Raw genomic sequence first — 15,624 nt, 5'->3', positions numbered from 1 at the left:
AAAGAGCAAGCTGAATACAAGCACCGTGCCTGGCTTGGTTCTCTCCAGCCTCTGAGCTCTCTGAAACAGCCTGAAGGAACACAGGCAGGCTTGGGTGGACATGCGTTTTGTATCCCCGGCCTGCATGTGAAAGGCTGGACTGGATGATCTTAAAGGTCTCTTCTAGCTGAAACGATTCTATGTTTGAAACCTGCTAGGCTGGCATCACAGTAACCCTTTTTGTTCAAAACATATGGGTTTCCTAAAATGTTGCTTTTGCTAAACTGTGTTTACTTAGTTATATTTGTGAACTGTAGCTATAGGAAGGAGAGCTGTTAACTTGCCCCAATTTACTGTAATTGATCATAACACCTGACCTTGGTGTGCTACCAATGGAGGAGCTCTTGCTTGATACACATTGCAAATACAAGGGTTAAATTCTTTCTGAAATAGTTTAGACCAGGAAATTACTTAAAATAACTTCAAGTACCTCAAAATGCTGCAACAGTGTGAAAATGTTCATGGCATCACGTACTCAGGAATACTTAAACGCTGAGATAAAGACCATCAAAAATACTGCAACTAGTCAAAGACTAAACTTAAAATGAAAACAATTGACTTTAAATATTGTAATTCCCTAGAAAATTAACTTGGAAAGCATATTAGGTCTGACTGAGAATGGTGTAAGAAATAAGGGAGAGTGATAAGTGTATCTAATTGATGTCACCTAATTTGTCTATTATTGAAAGGTGTTTAACTTGTGCATAGCTGAAGTCTCCTCATCCTTGTAGTGACAGACTTAACTGCTCTTTCAGATGTCAACAAGGTGACTATTTCTAGTTCCATTCCTTAAATCTAATTGTTAGACCTGTTCTATTTAAAGATGAAATGTGGAGGATTTACCTGTGATGAAGGCTTCCAGCATGAGCCCCAGGACCATCTGTATTGCAAGCAGTGCAATAGCACTGGGACAGTCCCCGCTTGGGAACATAGTGCCGTAACCAATAGTGAGTTGTGTCTCCAGTGAGAAGGAGAAAGCAGCCGTGAAACTGGTGATGTACTTGACACAGATAGTGTGGTTGTCAGGAGGAGCATCGTGGTCCAGCTCCAGGTCCCCGTTCATCTCAGCCAGCAAATACCAAAGCACTGCAAAGACTAGCCAGTGAATGACAAAGGAAGCAGAGAAGACCAGCATCATCCATCTCCAGCGCATGTCTATTAATATCCCCCATGCATCTCGGAGGTATGCCAGACCTTTTCCTTGGGCACCATCCAACTGGAGTGTGCTGTGTCCATCCTTGGTCACCATCCTCAGCTGTCTTCGGGTCAGGAGCGGAACACTGGATTTGGTGTTGTTGCACTCTATCATATCTGTTGTCATCTTCTAGAGAAGAGGGGGGGAAATATGAAGAAATGTGATACAATGCAGCAGATTGGTATTTTGCCTAACGCTCACAGTTTTTGACACATCAGCAGGGGTTGAAATACTGCAGCCAACAAAGGAGGGCTTATACATTGCAATCCAGAGAAGATTAAGTCAGGAGCCTGGAGAGGAATTTACCACTGTTTGTGGTAATACTTTGCTGAAAAAGATTAAGTTTAAAAATCTGACTGCTTCTCAAATTTCCCCTGCTTTGCTCTTTAGATATAACTTTCATACTTTACCTTCTGAAACTTAGGAATGCTTTAATTCTTTAGGGGTGAGTGGGATGGGATTAGGCATATTGATCTGAAAAGCAACTGCATTTTGTCTGATTGTATCACTATTTGTAACTTCTTTTTAGCAGAATGTAATAGTTTACTGATGCTATTACAAATACTATTAATAATAACATTATGGAAAGAATGTTTTATTATTTCTCTAACATGTTTATACATTTTGGACCAGTGCTGTAGTTTGCTTGGGAGCCCTATCAAACTTTCCTAGCTCAGGAAGTGACTGTTGTCTGCACTCACCACGTCCAGTTAAACAGAACTGGAATATTCGGGGCAGAGCTGCTTCTGGGAGTCTGAGGCTGTTTATGTAAGGATCTGGTAAAAGGAGGACAGGAGACTAGTGCTGAAAATATACTGTGTCATAATTTGAAGTCTAGTCTGTCTGAGCACTGTATTTTTAATTGGTGACCAAATAGGAAAATAGGACAGCAAGTGTATGGGAATCAGGGGGGGAAGATGGAATTGCAAGTGTGGGAAGCAAAAGGGCTACCTGTGAGTATTTGACACCAAAGGCTCTTTTGGTTACCTTACAGCCTCAAAACTTGCCAGACTTTTTCAGAGGTGACAAGTGTCTTTTGACAAGACATTGGCCCCACAAATGTTATAATTCAATGTTTAAAGTTCACCTGGGACAGATAACAATTAAAATTGGGTTCTGTGTGATTCTGTTCATGTAAAATAGAAACTTCATAATGCATACAGCTGCCTTGAAGTTTGTGAGGAATCTTGTTTGTACAGTAGCAGAGGATTTTAAAAAGGTATGTAAACTCTGCAGATCGTGACTACATGTGGTGTGCAATTAATCTCTTAGGTTGATTTCTTACCAGTTTTGACCTTTGTCTGAATTATGGCTGTTTCAGTGTGTAATACAAGTGTACAAATGGTCTAGAGGAATTGCATTCTTTTCTTCCCAAGAGTGCTGCCTTAGTTCTACCTTGAAATGCATTAGATCTAAGAATCTTGAACTTCAGAATGAATTTAAGAAAAGTAAAAATCTTCCCTCTGATCTTTGATCCTGTAAACCATACATTTTCATGACTTGGTACGGATGTTCTGTTTGCTTTTTCCTGTACTTAATGCATATTGAAGTATGAGAAGTGACATCACAGGGAATATTTAGCTGAATTTTGTTTCCTTCTGTATGTTCTCAGAACCATCCAGCTATTTCTTCCATCTATGCTGTAGTCAAAGGAGGTAGATTAGATTGATGGCCTGCATGGAATTTGGTGGTTTTCCTCTCGTTTTGATCTTCTAATTCACATCTCCTAGAAGGGATTTTTTGGAAGTGTTTGCTGTGTCACAGAATACAGTGACATTCTCCTGGCCAACAGTACTGGCTACTTTTCTTGAGACATTCTCATCACAGTTTGTTATAGCCTGACTCCCTGCTTTCATCTGAGTTTGATTTTTGGTCTTCTAAATGATAGGTTTTTGTCTTGATGTGCCGTTACGGAATTTACTGTAACCTGAATACAAGGTTAAATGCTTCAGAAAGCAGCAGGTAAGGGACTTGTCTGTAGAGCAGAGTCCTCATGCTAAGATTTACAAGAGCCCTTTTGGATGTCTTGGAGAAGCTGGAAAATGAGCATCTCTGAATGGGAAGGATGATGAGAACAGTGCTCAAAATGAGCTCTGGACAATGCCTTGGTTTTATTTCCTTAGAATAAGCAGTACCCAGAAACTCTCCCTGGTTTAAAGAGAGGAGAGCACTTAAAGAACAAAATGCCTCTGGGTATAAACTGTTTTTTAAATACACCAAGAAAACATAAAACCAAGAAACAAAACTAGTGTGTTTATCTAAATTCTCATGGTACTTTGAGGGCAGCATCTGCATTGTAGCTTCCAGGTAACTTGAGGTTGGAAAACAAACACCTGCTGTGAGAATGAACCTAACACTCACTGATTGGCGACAGAAGATTCTTCTACAGCGTTACATATATTAAGAGAAAAAGGAAAGAAAATATTCCATGTGGTACATGTTTGTTGTCCACATTTCAGATCGTTCCCACATCAGTGCTAAGGTAGCATGCTTGACCACTGCAGGCTTTGCTCGGAGCAAAATGCTATCGATATTGCAGGTTCTCTGTTTCGTTGATTAAGGAGCTTTCTAGGGTGGTGATTAATCACTTCATATTGACTTAAAGCTCTGAAGATATTTACTCGCTGTTCACTGTCAGGTTGTTTGGGATCTTTTCTGTGGGGGCAGGATCCATTACTGACAGATTTCAAAGGTACTTGAGAAAGAGAAGCCCCATTATCCCCAGCAGCACATTTCACAACATATTTGAGGCTCCCAGCAGGGGAATTTGCCTGCTGAAGTTAACCAGGTTACTGCTCTGGGCTCATTTGACTTAGGCCTCTGATTTTCCTTGTCTAGGGCTGTTGAAAATATAAGATACCAAATTCAGAGGCAGTGATAGTTCGAGTTCCAAAACTGGGGTGGTTGGTTTGGGTTTTTTTCCCAAAAGTTATTGATGTCTTTAAGAGCTGCAAATCTCAACACCTTGGAGTGGGAGCAGTGGGTAAGAAGCTGCAAGCAGCCTCTGAGAGCAATGAGGTTGGTTTAGGAAAAAAGGTGATAGAACCCTGTGAGGAGTAGTTTGCTCTGTCTGGAGGATCCAGTCCTTGGTATTCTCAAAAGCAGAGTCAAGGGTAGCTGTGACTTTGAATTTAAAATTGTTGTCTCCTGTCTACTCCTTTCCTTGCCTACTGCAGTAAAAAATATAAGCGCTTTCTTTCCTTGTTAGTGCTAAGTAACACTATCTGGACCGTCTGATGCCTTGTCTGGCGTGATCCTTGATGTCTCCACAGTAACCCCAGTTTCAAACAGTCTGTGTTTTAGTAAAGACACTGAACTTGTCTTCAGAAGAAAAATTCTGCATTGTTTGTTGGAGAATACTGGTCTGTGTTAGTAAATGCATACTGTGTTCCTAATCCAGAGTTGTCTAATGTAATCTCTTAAACAGCATAACAAAAGTTGGCTTTTCCTGATTCCTGACTTGTGAAACTGTTGAAGCTTTAGGGTATTTCTTCTGCCTCTGCCTTCCACCTAACAGCCCTAGACTGGAACGACAGGAACTGTCAGAAAGAACTTGTACAAACCTCTTCTGACATGTTGACTGGTCTTTTAGCATTCAGTGCATCTAATCTTTCCTGTTTCCAGTCTGCTGAAAATGAAATGGTTATCACCAGCTCCAGTGTGTCTGTCAGCATTTTTTCCTCTCTTTACCATCTCTGTCCCTCATTCTGGCTGTTTGCTTCTGTACACTCTTCCAAGCAAGTCCAGGTAGGGTGAGTACTACCTTTTAAAATCAGAGTCACCGTTTCTCTCTTCCTAGCAGTTGGACAGGTTCTAAACTGACCTGACTTGCTAATGATTTATGTGCAATAAAACCTTGCCTTGCAGCTCTAGGATATTGCCTGTGTTTCTGGAATTCACAATCCAGCACACTGATCTCCCACGCTTTGCCTTTTTGATTAAGATCTTCTTTGTCTTGCAACAGCTCCTTATTGCACTGCTGCTTGATGCCACTGTATCTTTTTCCTCTCTTTCCTCTTCCTTAGCCTTTTTCTTGACAGCAGCTCAGCTGTGAGGGCTGTTAGGATTGCAAGGGTAGTCCTTTGCAGCAGCATCTTAATTTGGGGTTTTGTTTGCCTTCTCAGTTGCAGGCATTAGAAGTGACATTCAGCCTGTTTTAGCTTGGTACACTCATGCACCTGCAACCTTTTTAGGAGACTGAATGCTTTTATGTGGAGCTGTGTTCGGGAGAGACTTCTGCAGTGCTGCCTACCTGCTCAACTTCTGCTCTTAACAAAATCCATTCTAATTGACCTTGGAAGGGATTTGAGGTAGTTTGTAGTGCACTGCTTTATTACGACAGCCAAGTAGTCAAGAGGACCTGCTGTTTGCTGGGAGTAACTGCAAAAACTGCTTAGAACTTTGGCATAATTTGAAGATTTATTAGCACCCAGGTGGTGCTGGCATGTCTCTCTGGGAATGCTGCATTCTCTCTTTACTTGACCTGTGTCCACATGATCTTGTACTAGTTTCAGTTCTAAACATCTCAGTACTGTTAAGTTCTGATCATTCACATGTGCTGCTGCCTCTGCACTCTGCAACAAAACAAGTTTATCCAGTTTTTTTGAAGGCACTTAACACACTATTAAAAACTCAGTATTGTTATTTTTAGTTGGAAAGGCAATCTTAGAGATGCTCTGGCATTAATTTTAGGAAATGATGGCTTTTTTCAGTATTGGTGACAAGACTGGATTGTGTAACTTGCATTAGAGGACAATCTTAAACGTAGGAAGTAATTTAGTTACCGTAACTGCTTTGGTGTTGGAAGCTTACGCGGTGTTGGTAGGACAGTAATGTGTTTGTAGCTAATGCTTCATTAAGATGAATGGGAGTAGTTTTTGATAAAACTGGGTTTTTTTTCTGAGCATTCTGCAGAATTAAGATGGTAGTTTTCAGGACTTGTTATGTACATAAGCCTTGTGAAAATGAGAGCTCTAATTTGTTGAGCTCAAGTCATACTGTTCACATCAAGTGCCATTAAGTACAGGATACAAGAGCTCGTACTTTTTACTTTGTGTAACAACAGTTTACTATAGAATGCACTGGAAAAAACAAAAACTCATCCCCAATTTTTGTAAAATGGGGAAATATGTCTCTTCATAGTGCCGAAAGCAAGGCTGCTTATATACTTGACTTTTGGGAACATCTGTAATGCTTCATTTTATGTGTGAAGTATTTTCACATAGTACAGCGTGCTGAAAACAGATAGAATCCGTATGAACCCTGATCCTTGATTATGAAGAAGCATCTGAGTGGACCAGCTAGTCTAGCCACCTTTAGAGGAGCACAAAAACTTTACCAAGACTTTGCTGAAATGTGGTTTAAGATTTTAAAGTATATTAGTATGTGTTAAATCCTTAGAGATAAACAAGTGTTGTTAATGGAGGAGTAAATTTAGAGTTGAGGGAGGATTTTATTTGAGGTAAGGCTGCAGTAATAGAAGTCTGTTGCCTTTCAGGCTTTTTTGTGGAACTTGCAGTTTCTGCAGAGCAGTCCTGCCCCATGTGCTACTCGCATGCAATGGCTTGTCTAGAATCCCTGAGTTTTCTAGGAGACTGGATTGATGCCCATACATGGCTTCCTGGGCAGCAGTGCTACCTAACTCACCATCTGTCCTTAAGCACAGAGAATGTATTGACTGAAAGCCATTCAAGGCATGAGATATAGAGATGGTAAAGGCAGGCTTGAAGAGGTGAAGCTCATTTCTTCCGTTTGTGATGGAAGTTAAATGCTGAGTTACGGTGGGTGAATGCAGCAAGAAACTGAGGATGACTTTTTGATATCTCCTGGTCAGGTAACACCCAGCTGCCTGAACTGGAGGCTTGCAGATGTTCTCCATTTGCAGAGCACTACAGAGTCTTTCCAGCACTTACTTTCCAAACTTTCTGAGAAAATCCTGCACGATGGCTTTGGTTTTACTCTGTATCGTGTTAGAACGATGGTCATCTGCAAGAGCATTTGCTTTTTGCACGGGGGAGGATGTGAGAAACCGTTTTGTTTCATTCAGCAGCTTTAGAAGTAAAACTCAGTGCCCTGTAAACAGCTTTGATTTAATTGATTAAAGAGTGACGGAACAATTTCTAATAAGAAAAAGAAAAAAAAGATTGTTTTGTGTACTCACCAGTCTTAGAAGGCTTTTGGGTACAGAAGAGGAGTACCTGAGCTCCGGGAGAGGCACTGGCTGGTCTGGTGTATTGGTCCCAGAACTGGCAAGAAACTTTCCCACAAGTGGTTGGTAGAGATCTTCTTTTTTCCAAAAAAAAAAAAACCCAAACCAAAAAACAACCCCAACTTTAAAAATGGGTTTGTATGTCTCATTCCTGTGTTTATAGTGCTGGGGAGGAGGGGTTGGTTTTCATCTGAAGCTTATTTGATTGGTCATTTTGCCTGCAGGGGGGCTGGTTAGCTCTGATCATGTGGAAAAGAATGCTGGTTTGTTAGGAGCATTTCTTTACCCAACACAAACCCTTAGCAGCCAAGGAGAAATCCTCAAACACCTACTTGGAGAAAGGGTGCCTTCCCCCTCACCTCCTTCATCAGGAACATTTTCAATGTTTCATGTAAAGCTTTAAGATTATACAAAGTTGAAAAGCTGAATGGAAAAAGCCCTGTTCTTGCTGAAAACCACACACTGTTCTCCAATACTTTGTCCCAAACCAGTATCAACCAGTTGGTTTAGGTGAAGTGAGAAACTCTCATGTCTCACAGCTGTTTGACTAGTTCCACTTCTTCAGCTTCTCATTCAGTCCCGAGTGTTGGTATTAACAGGAAGGTGGGCTGCTGCTAGTGTCCAGCTGTGCTAAGGTACAGCCTCTGGTCTTGGAAGGGTGTTTTTGAATTATAGCTTAATCCTGCTAAGAAGACGTGGATCTGGCCACTTCTTTTCCATCTCCACATTGCTCCTTTGTGAAAACATGGAATTACTTACAGGATTTTGCTAAAGCCTAGAAATGAAACAATGCAGATTAGGTGGGTTGCTGAGGCCGTGCGCTAAAAGAAAAGCGCTTTCACTTCAGCTATTTTCTCTCTCACTTATCAAATGAGAAGAGTTATTTAGGGAAGATGTTTCAGCTGAACAGCTGCACAGCGGTCAGCCTGCTGCACTACTCAACCAAACTCTGAGGACAGCTTGGTAATGCAGTAGTATTTCACACTTTTTTTTCCCCCTCCCTTGGTGAGACGCTGATGTGAGGGCTTTGGTCGAACGTCAGATGTAAGAGGATCTGAGAAACAAAGGCTGTGGTTGTTTGCAGTAAAACTACTGAGGGCCTGCTGGGAAAATTATTAATGTAGACTTTCCTGCTTAGGAAACAAAATCCATCCTCTTTTCCCTCCCCTCCCCTTCTTTAACCTTCTCCACAACCCTAAATTGCAAAGCATTAATTCTTTCCTTCATTAGTATGAAACATTTAAATACATGTTCAGGCACAGCACTGAAATTGTGATAGGCATAGTGTGACCTTCATAAGCAGGGCAAGTAATGTAATGCAAGGGGGCTCCCACCACTGTGGCAAGACTGTGGGACAACGTGGCTTGCCCTTCACCCTTCCCTCCGTGCTCCAGCAAAGTTGCAATTCCACTACAGCCTCTTTTATTCACCACTAGGAGGTTGGGGTTTTTTATGAGCAGTATTTTCTTACAAACCATATTTTGTACTGAAGAAGAAGAGTGTGGTGTCTGGTCACAGGTTTTTCTAATATGCTTTGGCTGAATGGGTTGAAAATCCAACACAACTGTACAGCAGGTGAAACAGCTACAAGATGGTGCTTTGAGGTGTGTGGTATGGACTTAAACTCTTGTGAATTCCGTTGAATTTACTGATTCACTCATGATAGTAGGTAATGGTCAATTTAGCAAAACAATGTGGTCTGATATTTGAGCATGTCTTTGAGACCTGCTGTTGAGATTGATGTTCTTATGGAGAGAGAAATGTGAAGCTGGAAATGGGCATCAGAACTTCTAACCTTTGTCACTGACTTTAGTTCCAAGTGAGTCACTTCAAGATGTTTGTATTCCTGCAGTGTCTTTAGTGTGTCCAACGCTGTCCTGTGAGTAGGTAGTCCTTTAGACAAATCATCCTAATGCCATTTGGTTTTTTCTTCTGTAAGATGAGCCACAAAATTACCCATCTGGGCAGAGTTATTTGAACTACTTCAAAAACACTAGCTGCAAAGGTTTTGCTTTTTTAATCCTCTTGAGGAAGGGTGTAGCATGCAGCCAAAAGAACAGAGCAAGTCAAAGCATTTAGTAGACTCTCCTAGTTTTTCCCCACTTTAGAGGAAACAGTATTGCTGTCCATGATACCTTTCCTGTTATTCTCTCCAAACAGTGAGCATGTCATAAGAAACATGTAGTGACAGCATGGAGAACAGGAGTTATTTCCCATTCTGTTAGCAAATCCTCTTCATAAACGTGTTGCCATGGGGCTATGTCCCAGAATCGCAGTCTTGTTCTTCACAGTCAGTCTCCTTTCAGCTCAGTGTTGCACAGCTGTAGGCATTTTTGGCTGGGTACCACTAGGTTCTATCTGAAGTTTTCTGTAAACACCGATGCTGGCTTTGTGACAGACTTGAACAGAGGTGCCCTTCTACTGCTCCTTCTCGTCAGGAAGTCCAGTCAATTAGTCCAAGGTAAAACCATAGATTGCATTTTAGTTTTCTTCATCTTTAAAACCTTGCCAAATACTGACTCTAACCCAAGTCCCTTTAACTGAAATGAGTGTTCTGAAGTCTAGGAACAGTTTGCAAAGGCAGTATGTTTGGACTTTGAAAGCTAGGAACTTAAAGCTGCAGGAGTATTCCTGTATGCAGTTTTGTCATAATCTCTCTATTCACTTGGTTTGTATCGGTAAAAACTAGTTTCTTGGCTGGTCTATTCAATATTCAGGATCATTGAACATCTATCTGTTTTGACACATACCTTTCTGTGTTCTAATATTGTGTACTGTCGTGTCCCAGTATACCAGAAAATTTCAGTATGTCATGATATATACTGCATTTTCTCTCTTAATTGCACTGAAGTGTAGTACCAACCAGTCATCTGATGTGACACACTGCAGTTTCTATCACAGGTGATACCATCCTCAAATACATATAACACTGACCCTTTTCATTCCTTGTTTCTTAGATTTCTAATGCTGTAGAATTTTATATCAGAGGAGGGACAGGATCTTGGCAAATGGCACTTCGTGTGTTGTCAGCTCTGTAGAGATGTGTGTTTCAGACCACACAGCAGCAGACAGGGATGCCACTTTCTGCAAGTTTGGAATACAACACCTGGCTTGGAGAGTTCAGTTATTGGGAGCACAACCAAGCATCCTTAAGAACTAAGACGCCCTGAGTTGCCTTGGATATACCTGTAGCATGTATGTGTCTGAAGTGAGACTGAGAACACCTGGATATTCAGTGGCAAAGTAGACTTCACAATATTATTTAGGTATCTTTCTTTTTCCCCCGATGTTCTTGGGAGAGCAGGACAAAGCCTGTGAGCCGATAACTTGCCAATGTTAAGCAGCCTGCAGAGTCTGCACTGAACTTAAATAACAGTGGAAGGAAACATCATCTTTCCTCCTTAATTGGTCTAAAATCTCTATTTAGAGTCTAAAATTTAGAGTCTAAAATCTCTCTAACATCAGGCAATAGCTGTGCATGTTGATGAAAAAAATAGATACAGCTCCAAAGAGACAATTTTTATATTCTCAGAGTAGGACACAGTAGCTTTTTTCTGTTGCTAACTGTTCTAATGAGGAAAAATGGGTGTCTTGTGCTGCAGAATAAGTAAAAAATACATTTTCTCTCCTTCGTAGCATTTTAAACATCAGTTCAGAAGGAATTAGGGATATTCTTTATTGTCTGGGACTTAGACTCATCTAATCTGTTGGATTGCAGCTGTCTCCTGTGCCACTTTCTGTGTGTGTTTTACTTTCAGCTGTCTTGGCTCTTTAGCTCTGTCTCAGCTTTCTGCTCTGTAGAGCCCATCCACGTAGCAGTACTGAGAGGCTTCCCTGCGCTTCCTCCAGCGTTCTTCTGTGTGACATTTTTCAGAGATCTGAGGTGAAAAAAACCACAGTCTTTCCCAGACTTTGGTTTGGTTTAGTTTGTGGCCTTCCTTTTTTTTTCCATGAAGCATGGGAAAACAGAAAGTGGTTGACCCTTGTCTGCAAAGATTTATGCATTCCAGATAAGAAAATTTGCCAACGAACCTACCAAATGGAGTTGAGAGTGTATCAGTTTTGGTTTAGTTGGAGCCAGTATCACCACAAACTTCCACAAACAGACTGCTTTAATTTGTTTTTCTCAGACAATAGCAGAGATAGAAATGATCTTGAGCCAGGTGTCCCTTCCAATGAAGTGAATGTCAGACTTCATAGCTGGGATTGCCTGTTGATACTGATGATGTACTTCAAGGAGCAAATGTGCTTTGGCTCTTTATACAAAAGCAATGTAAGAGGAAGGTATTCCAGTTACCTTTCTGAGACCCTCAAGTACACACTTTTAGTCACTTAAGTAATCATCAGGGTGGAAGAACATTTGCATCTTAAATGTTGGGGTGTTTTCTTGTCTCTCCTCTCTGCTTGATAGGTCAAGGGCCCTGCCATCTTGATGACACTTGTTCCTGTGACGGTGGTAAAAGCACTTCATGTGAAGGTGGAAGCATCTTGGATTTTCCACTCTGGATTGAATTCCACCTGTGTTTTCTCACTGTAGTTATTCTAGAAAATGATACAATGTAGAAAATTTTGAGCTGGAGCAAGAAAAAGGTTTTTTTCCTCTCTGCTGTTTTGACATGGTGAAGAAGGGATGTTGGTTTTACTCTGAGATATATGCAAAGTTCAAAGACAGTGTGTGTTTTCTGTCTCCAGAATGCAGTATCTCTGCAGGAAGAATTTCTGAGTTCTAAACAGATGTTTGCTATGCTGTGGAATGTCAGGTACTCTGCTTCCTCCATTTTTACCATTGACAGAAATAGCTGCATGGTGTGAAGGAAAAGGAATCCAATGTCCTTCCTAAAGTAAATTCTGGAAAATGTTCCTTCTCACCCCAGGAATCTCAGTGTCCAGTCATACTTCCTTTTGTTTTTTCTAAGCAAGCAGGCATGCTAACTATACCATCTGTACCAAATATCATCTTATCTTTTTGTATCTGAAGATTCTAAGAAGGAAAATTTAGTAAACCTTTTTCTAGGACTTGAATACTTCGAGCTTCGTTCTCTGGAGACATTCAAAGCCCACCTGAATGAGTTCCTGTGTGACCTACTCTAGGTGGTCCTGCTCTGGCATTGGGGTTAGACTGATCTCTTGAGGGCCCTTTCAGCCCTTGAGATCCTGTGATTCTGTAATAGATAAGTACACAATTTCAAGTTAGTGGTGGTTACTGGTATCAGGGAAGAAGTGGCATCACCAGCATTCCTGTGAGCATTCTGGTGCTACACAGCTAAACATAAAGAAATACAAACTCCAGAAGTCCTGAGGCTTGTACTGCCGTTTGTTTCAGTGGTGGTGTGTCCTTGTCAGGTTGAGTCAGCAGTGAAAGCAGCCTGTATGTGTAGTCTGTTACTGGTGTGTAATGTAGGTTCTTTTAAAAAAGCATTTACATCATCTTGTTGTGACAGGGTCACTCTTCATGAAGTACTTGAGGGGTTTGAATGTTTGGTTGTAATCTAAATTAGAAACTAAAAGACCTAAACATCTGGTAGACTCATCCCTGAGTTTGAGCATTGTTGCCTCTGTGTGCTAAGTGTGGCTCTCTAGAAGATGGTTTCACAGGATAATGTTAACACTGCTGTGCTTTTCTTGTTTAGTCTTTAATCCTACTTCCAATTTCAGCCTTTCATCAAACATTGCAGGAGTGCTCTACGTCATATTGGATTAAATACTTGAATCTCATTATTTTTGTTATAGAAGTAGCAAATATTTGTGGTTTATATAAAAATGTGTGATGTTGACAGTTCACAGCATTCCCTCCCATTTTCCTCTAGTGTGAGACTTCTCAGGATACAACAGTTCTGTTACTCTAGGCACTTGGGCTCTTTTTCCTTTTATGCTTCCTGAGGTCTCTTAAACTGTCATCTTTTCCTCCTTGGCCTTACCTATCCGTGTCATTTATGCTTAGCTTTCTTGTGTTTTTTCCCTGTCTCTCCATCCCAAGGTATGTAGGGACATGGAGGGATTTCCTGAATCTGTTTCTATCATATGTTTCTTTCCATGAACTTTCTTTCCTCTCTTAGGTTCCCACCACCACCTGTTTCTGGTGCGTTTTTCCCTCTAAGGGAGCAAGTTTTGAACCTTTTTGTTTCTAGGTTCCTAAAGATGGGTCATGTGTTCACTGGCATGTGTTTTCTTTACAGTGAGACCAAACTTTGAGGAAGGTGGGACAGCACCAACGGGGAGGAAACATGAGTTTATACGCTCTGAGAGCGAGAACTGGCGCATCTTCAGGGAGGAACAAAATGGGGAAGATGATGATGGAGGCTGGCGACTGGCTGGGTCACGGAGGGATGGTGAGAGGTGGCGGCCTCACAGTCCAGGTGAGAGGACATCTGGAGAAAAATGCAGCCATGGTTATAGGGAAAGGGCAGTGGGTGAATCAGGGCATGGGGAAAACAGCAAAGGGAGGTGACATAAAGTTTGGGGTGAAGTCAGATGAGGTTTCTGTGGGTTTGGTCATTTGGACAGACATGGGGCTCTTGGTCACAAAATGGTCAGCAGAAAATTATGTGCCTTTTGTTTTCTTTTTCATATCTTTAGTACCCTAATATATTGAAGGGAACAATATTTTTCTTGTATGTGCTTTTCTGCATTGTGCTCGAGGTTTGTATGTGCCTGGCGACTTTGGGAGTATTTAATAACACAGTTTCTTCATGTATGTGGTGTTGAGGAGAGAGAAGTTGCCCACATTAGGGAACATATCGAAGGCTGTGGAGTTAAGCTGATGCTAAACCATTCAGGTTATCTCCTTTCTAGTTTTACAAACATGTTTGCAATGCCAAGTTGCATCTTAAAATATGTTGCTCTCTGTAATTACTTCCAGCATGTCTTGTTTTGCTATATTTCTTCCCTTAACCAGACTGACTTTTTGTCAGGCCAGGGCACTTGTTTTCCAGTGTTACGTTGTTGGAATTGCAGGAGAAATACAAAGAAAAGCATGGCATTTGAGTAGTATGGCTGAAACATATATTTTTGTATTTATTTTCCTCTTCTGCTTAGAAAAATCCCTGCTAGTCAATCATACCTGTTTGTGAGATCTTGGTTTTGGGCATCCTTTGGCTGAAGAAGTCTTCTGGGGAGCTAAGGGAGGATTGTGGCTCTTCCATTGATCCATCTTCATAGGGAAGCAAAGGATGTTTTTAGGGCTGAAGTGGACAACTTCAATTAAAAAAGTCCCAGATGCTCTTACAAGGGGTCTGTTACCCATGTCAACATTCCAAAGGAATTCCAGTACAGTAGTGGTTGTGAGCAACCGTTACCTCAGTTCCGCACCCTCTCCACAGCTATGTATTGCACTTCCCTCAAACAACTGTTAGCTTGTATGAAGATTTAGCAGAGAGCCCAAGGCTAGGTTTATTTTCAGATGTTTTCTATTTAGAGCAGGGCTGAGGGGCACATTTTGAAGCATGTCATTTTCCTTTCCCCAGTGTTTGGTCATGCTTGTCCATTAGACACTGCTGCTTTGTTTAATAATTCAGATGACGTCAGCACAGCTACGAGTGTACCTCATGATGATCAGATGCAGCATGATACTTGGGAGTGAGGTGTTTTGCAAAGACAAGCCTGCATGCTTTAGCTTAAGCATAGACCACAAAGTTCAGAAGATCATTCATGTCTTGGACTTGTTTGGAAGATGTTCTGAGGAAGGTTTTGAAAATTCATCTTACTTCCATCACAGGAGGTATTGCTGCTTATTTGAATTGCCACTGTAGAAGCCAACTAACTTCACTTACAACTTAGTTTTAGCAGGTATCATGAAAACCTGTTCTAAGAATTCTGTGCCTCTACAGAGAAGTTGCTAATTTTGAGATACTGAGTTGACAGCTGTATTGTACTAGTCTCTGATCTTTGCTCAGAGCTGCATTTGAATTCTCCTGTAGCCACAGGACCATCAAAAATGTTTTCATCACATTCTTTCTTTAAACAATGAGTTTAACTCAAATTGGCATGGCTTAAACTGCTTCTTTGTACTTACTCTGCTGTTAGGTAATAGTACTAATCATGTCTGCTGTTAGAGAGAAATGTCTTCGGAGTACTGTGGTCGTTTATTTAGTTGGATCTTCCTTTTACTTGCCTCTGCACACTCCCTACTAAATTCTGTGCTGTTTGGTTGTGGTTTTTTGTTTTGGGTGAGAACAGTTTATAG

General features: G+C 41.1%; 1 protein-coding gene across 11 annotated transcripts in view; it reads left to right on the top strand.

The window, feature by feature from the left end:
* The window catches only part of GIGYF2 (GRB10 interacting GYF protein 2), a 76,861-nt gene that overhangs the window by 35,033 nt on the left and 26,204 nt on the right, over window positions 1-15,624 (top strand). For 10 of the 11 annotated variants that reach the window (XM_062005683.1, XM_062005682.1, XM_062005677.1 and 7 more), the window contains one exon: window positions 13,619-13,798. In XM_062005683.1, the coding sequence (XP_061861667.1) occupies window positions 13,619-13,798 (180 nt within the window). Of the gene's footprint in view, window positions 1-919; window positions 1,223-13,618; window positions 13,799-15,624 lie in introns of those variants that run through there. The other variant, XM_062005686.1, reaches the window with a different exon arrangement.

Source organism: Colius striatus, chromosome 12 (assembly GCF_028858725.1).
Source record: "Colius striatus isolate bColStr4 chromosome 12, bColStr4.1.hap1, whole genome shotgun sequence".
Classification (NCBI taxonomy): domain Eukaryota; kingdom Metazoa; phylum Chordata; class Aves; order Coliiformes; family Coliidae; genus Colius; species Colius striatus.
Note: the sequence above shows the minus strand (reverse complement) of the source record. Positions and strands in the feature narration are given on the sequence as shown.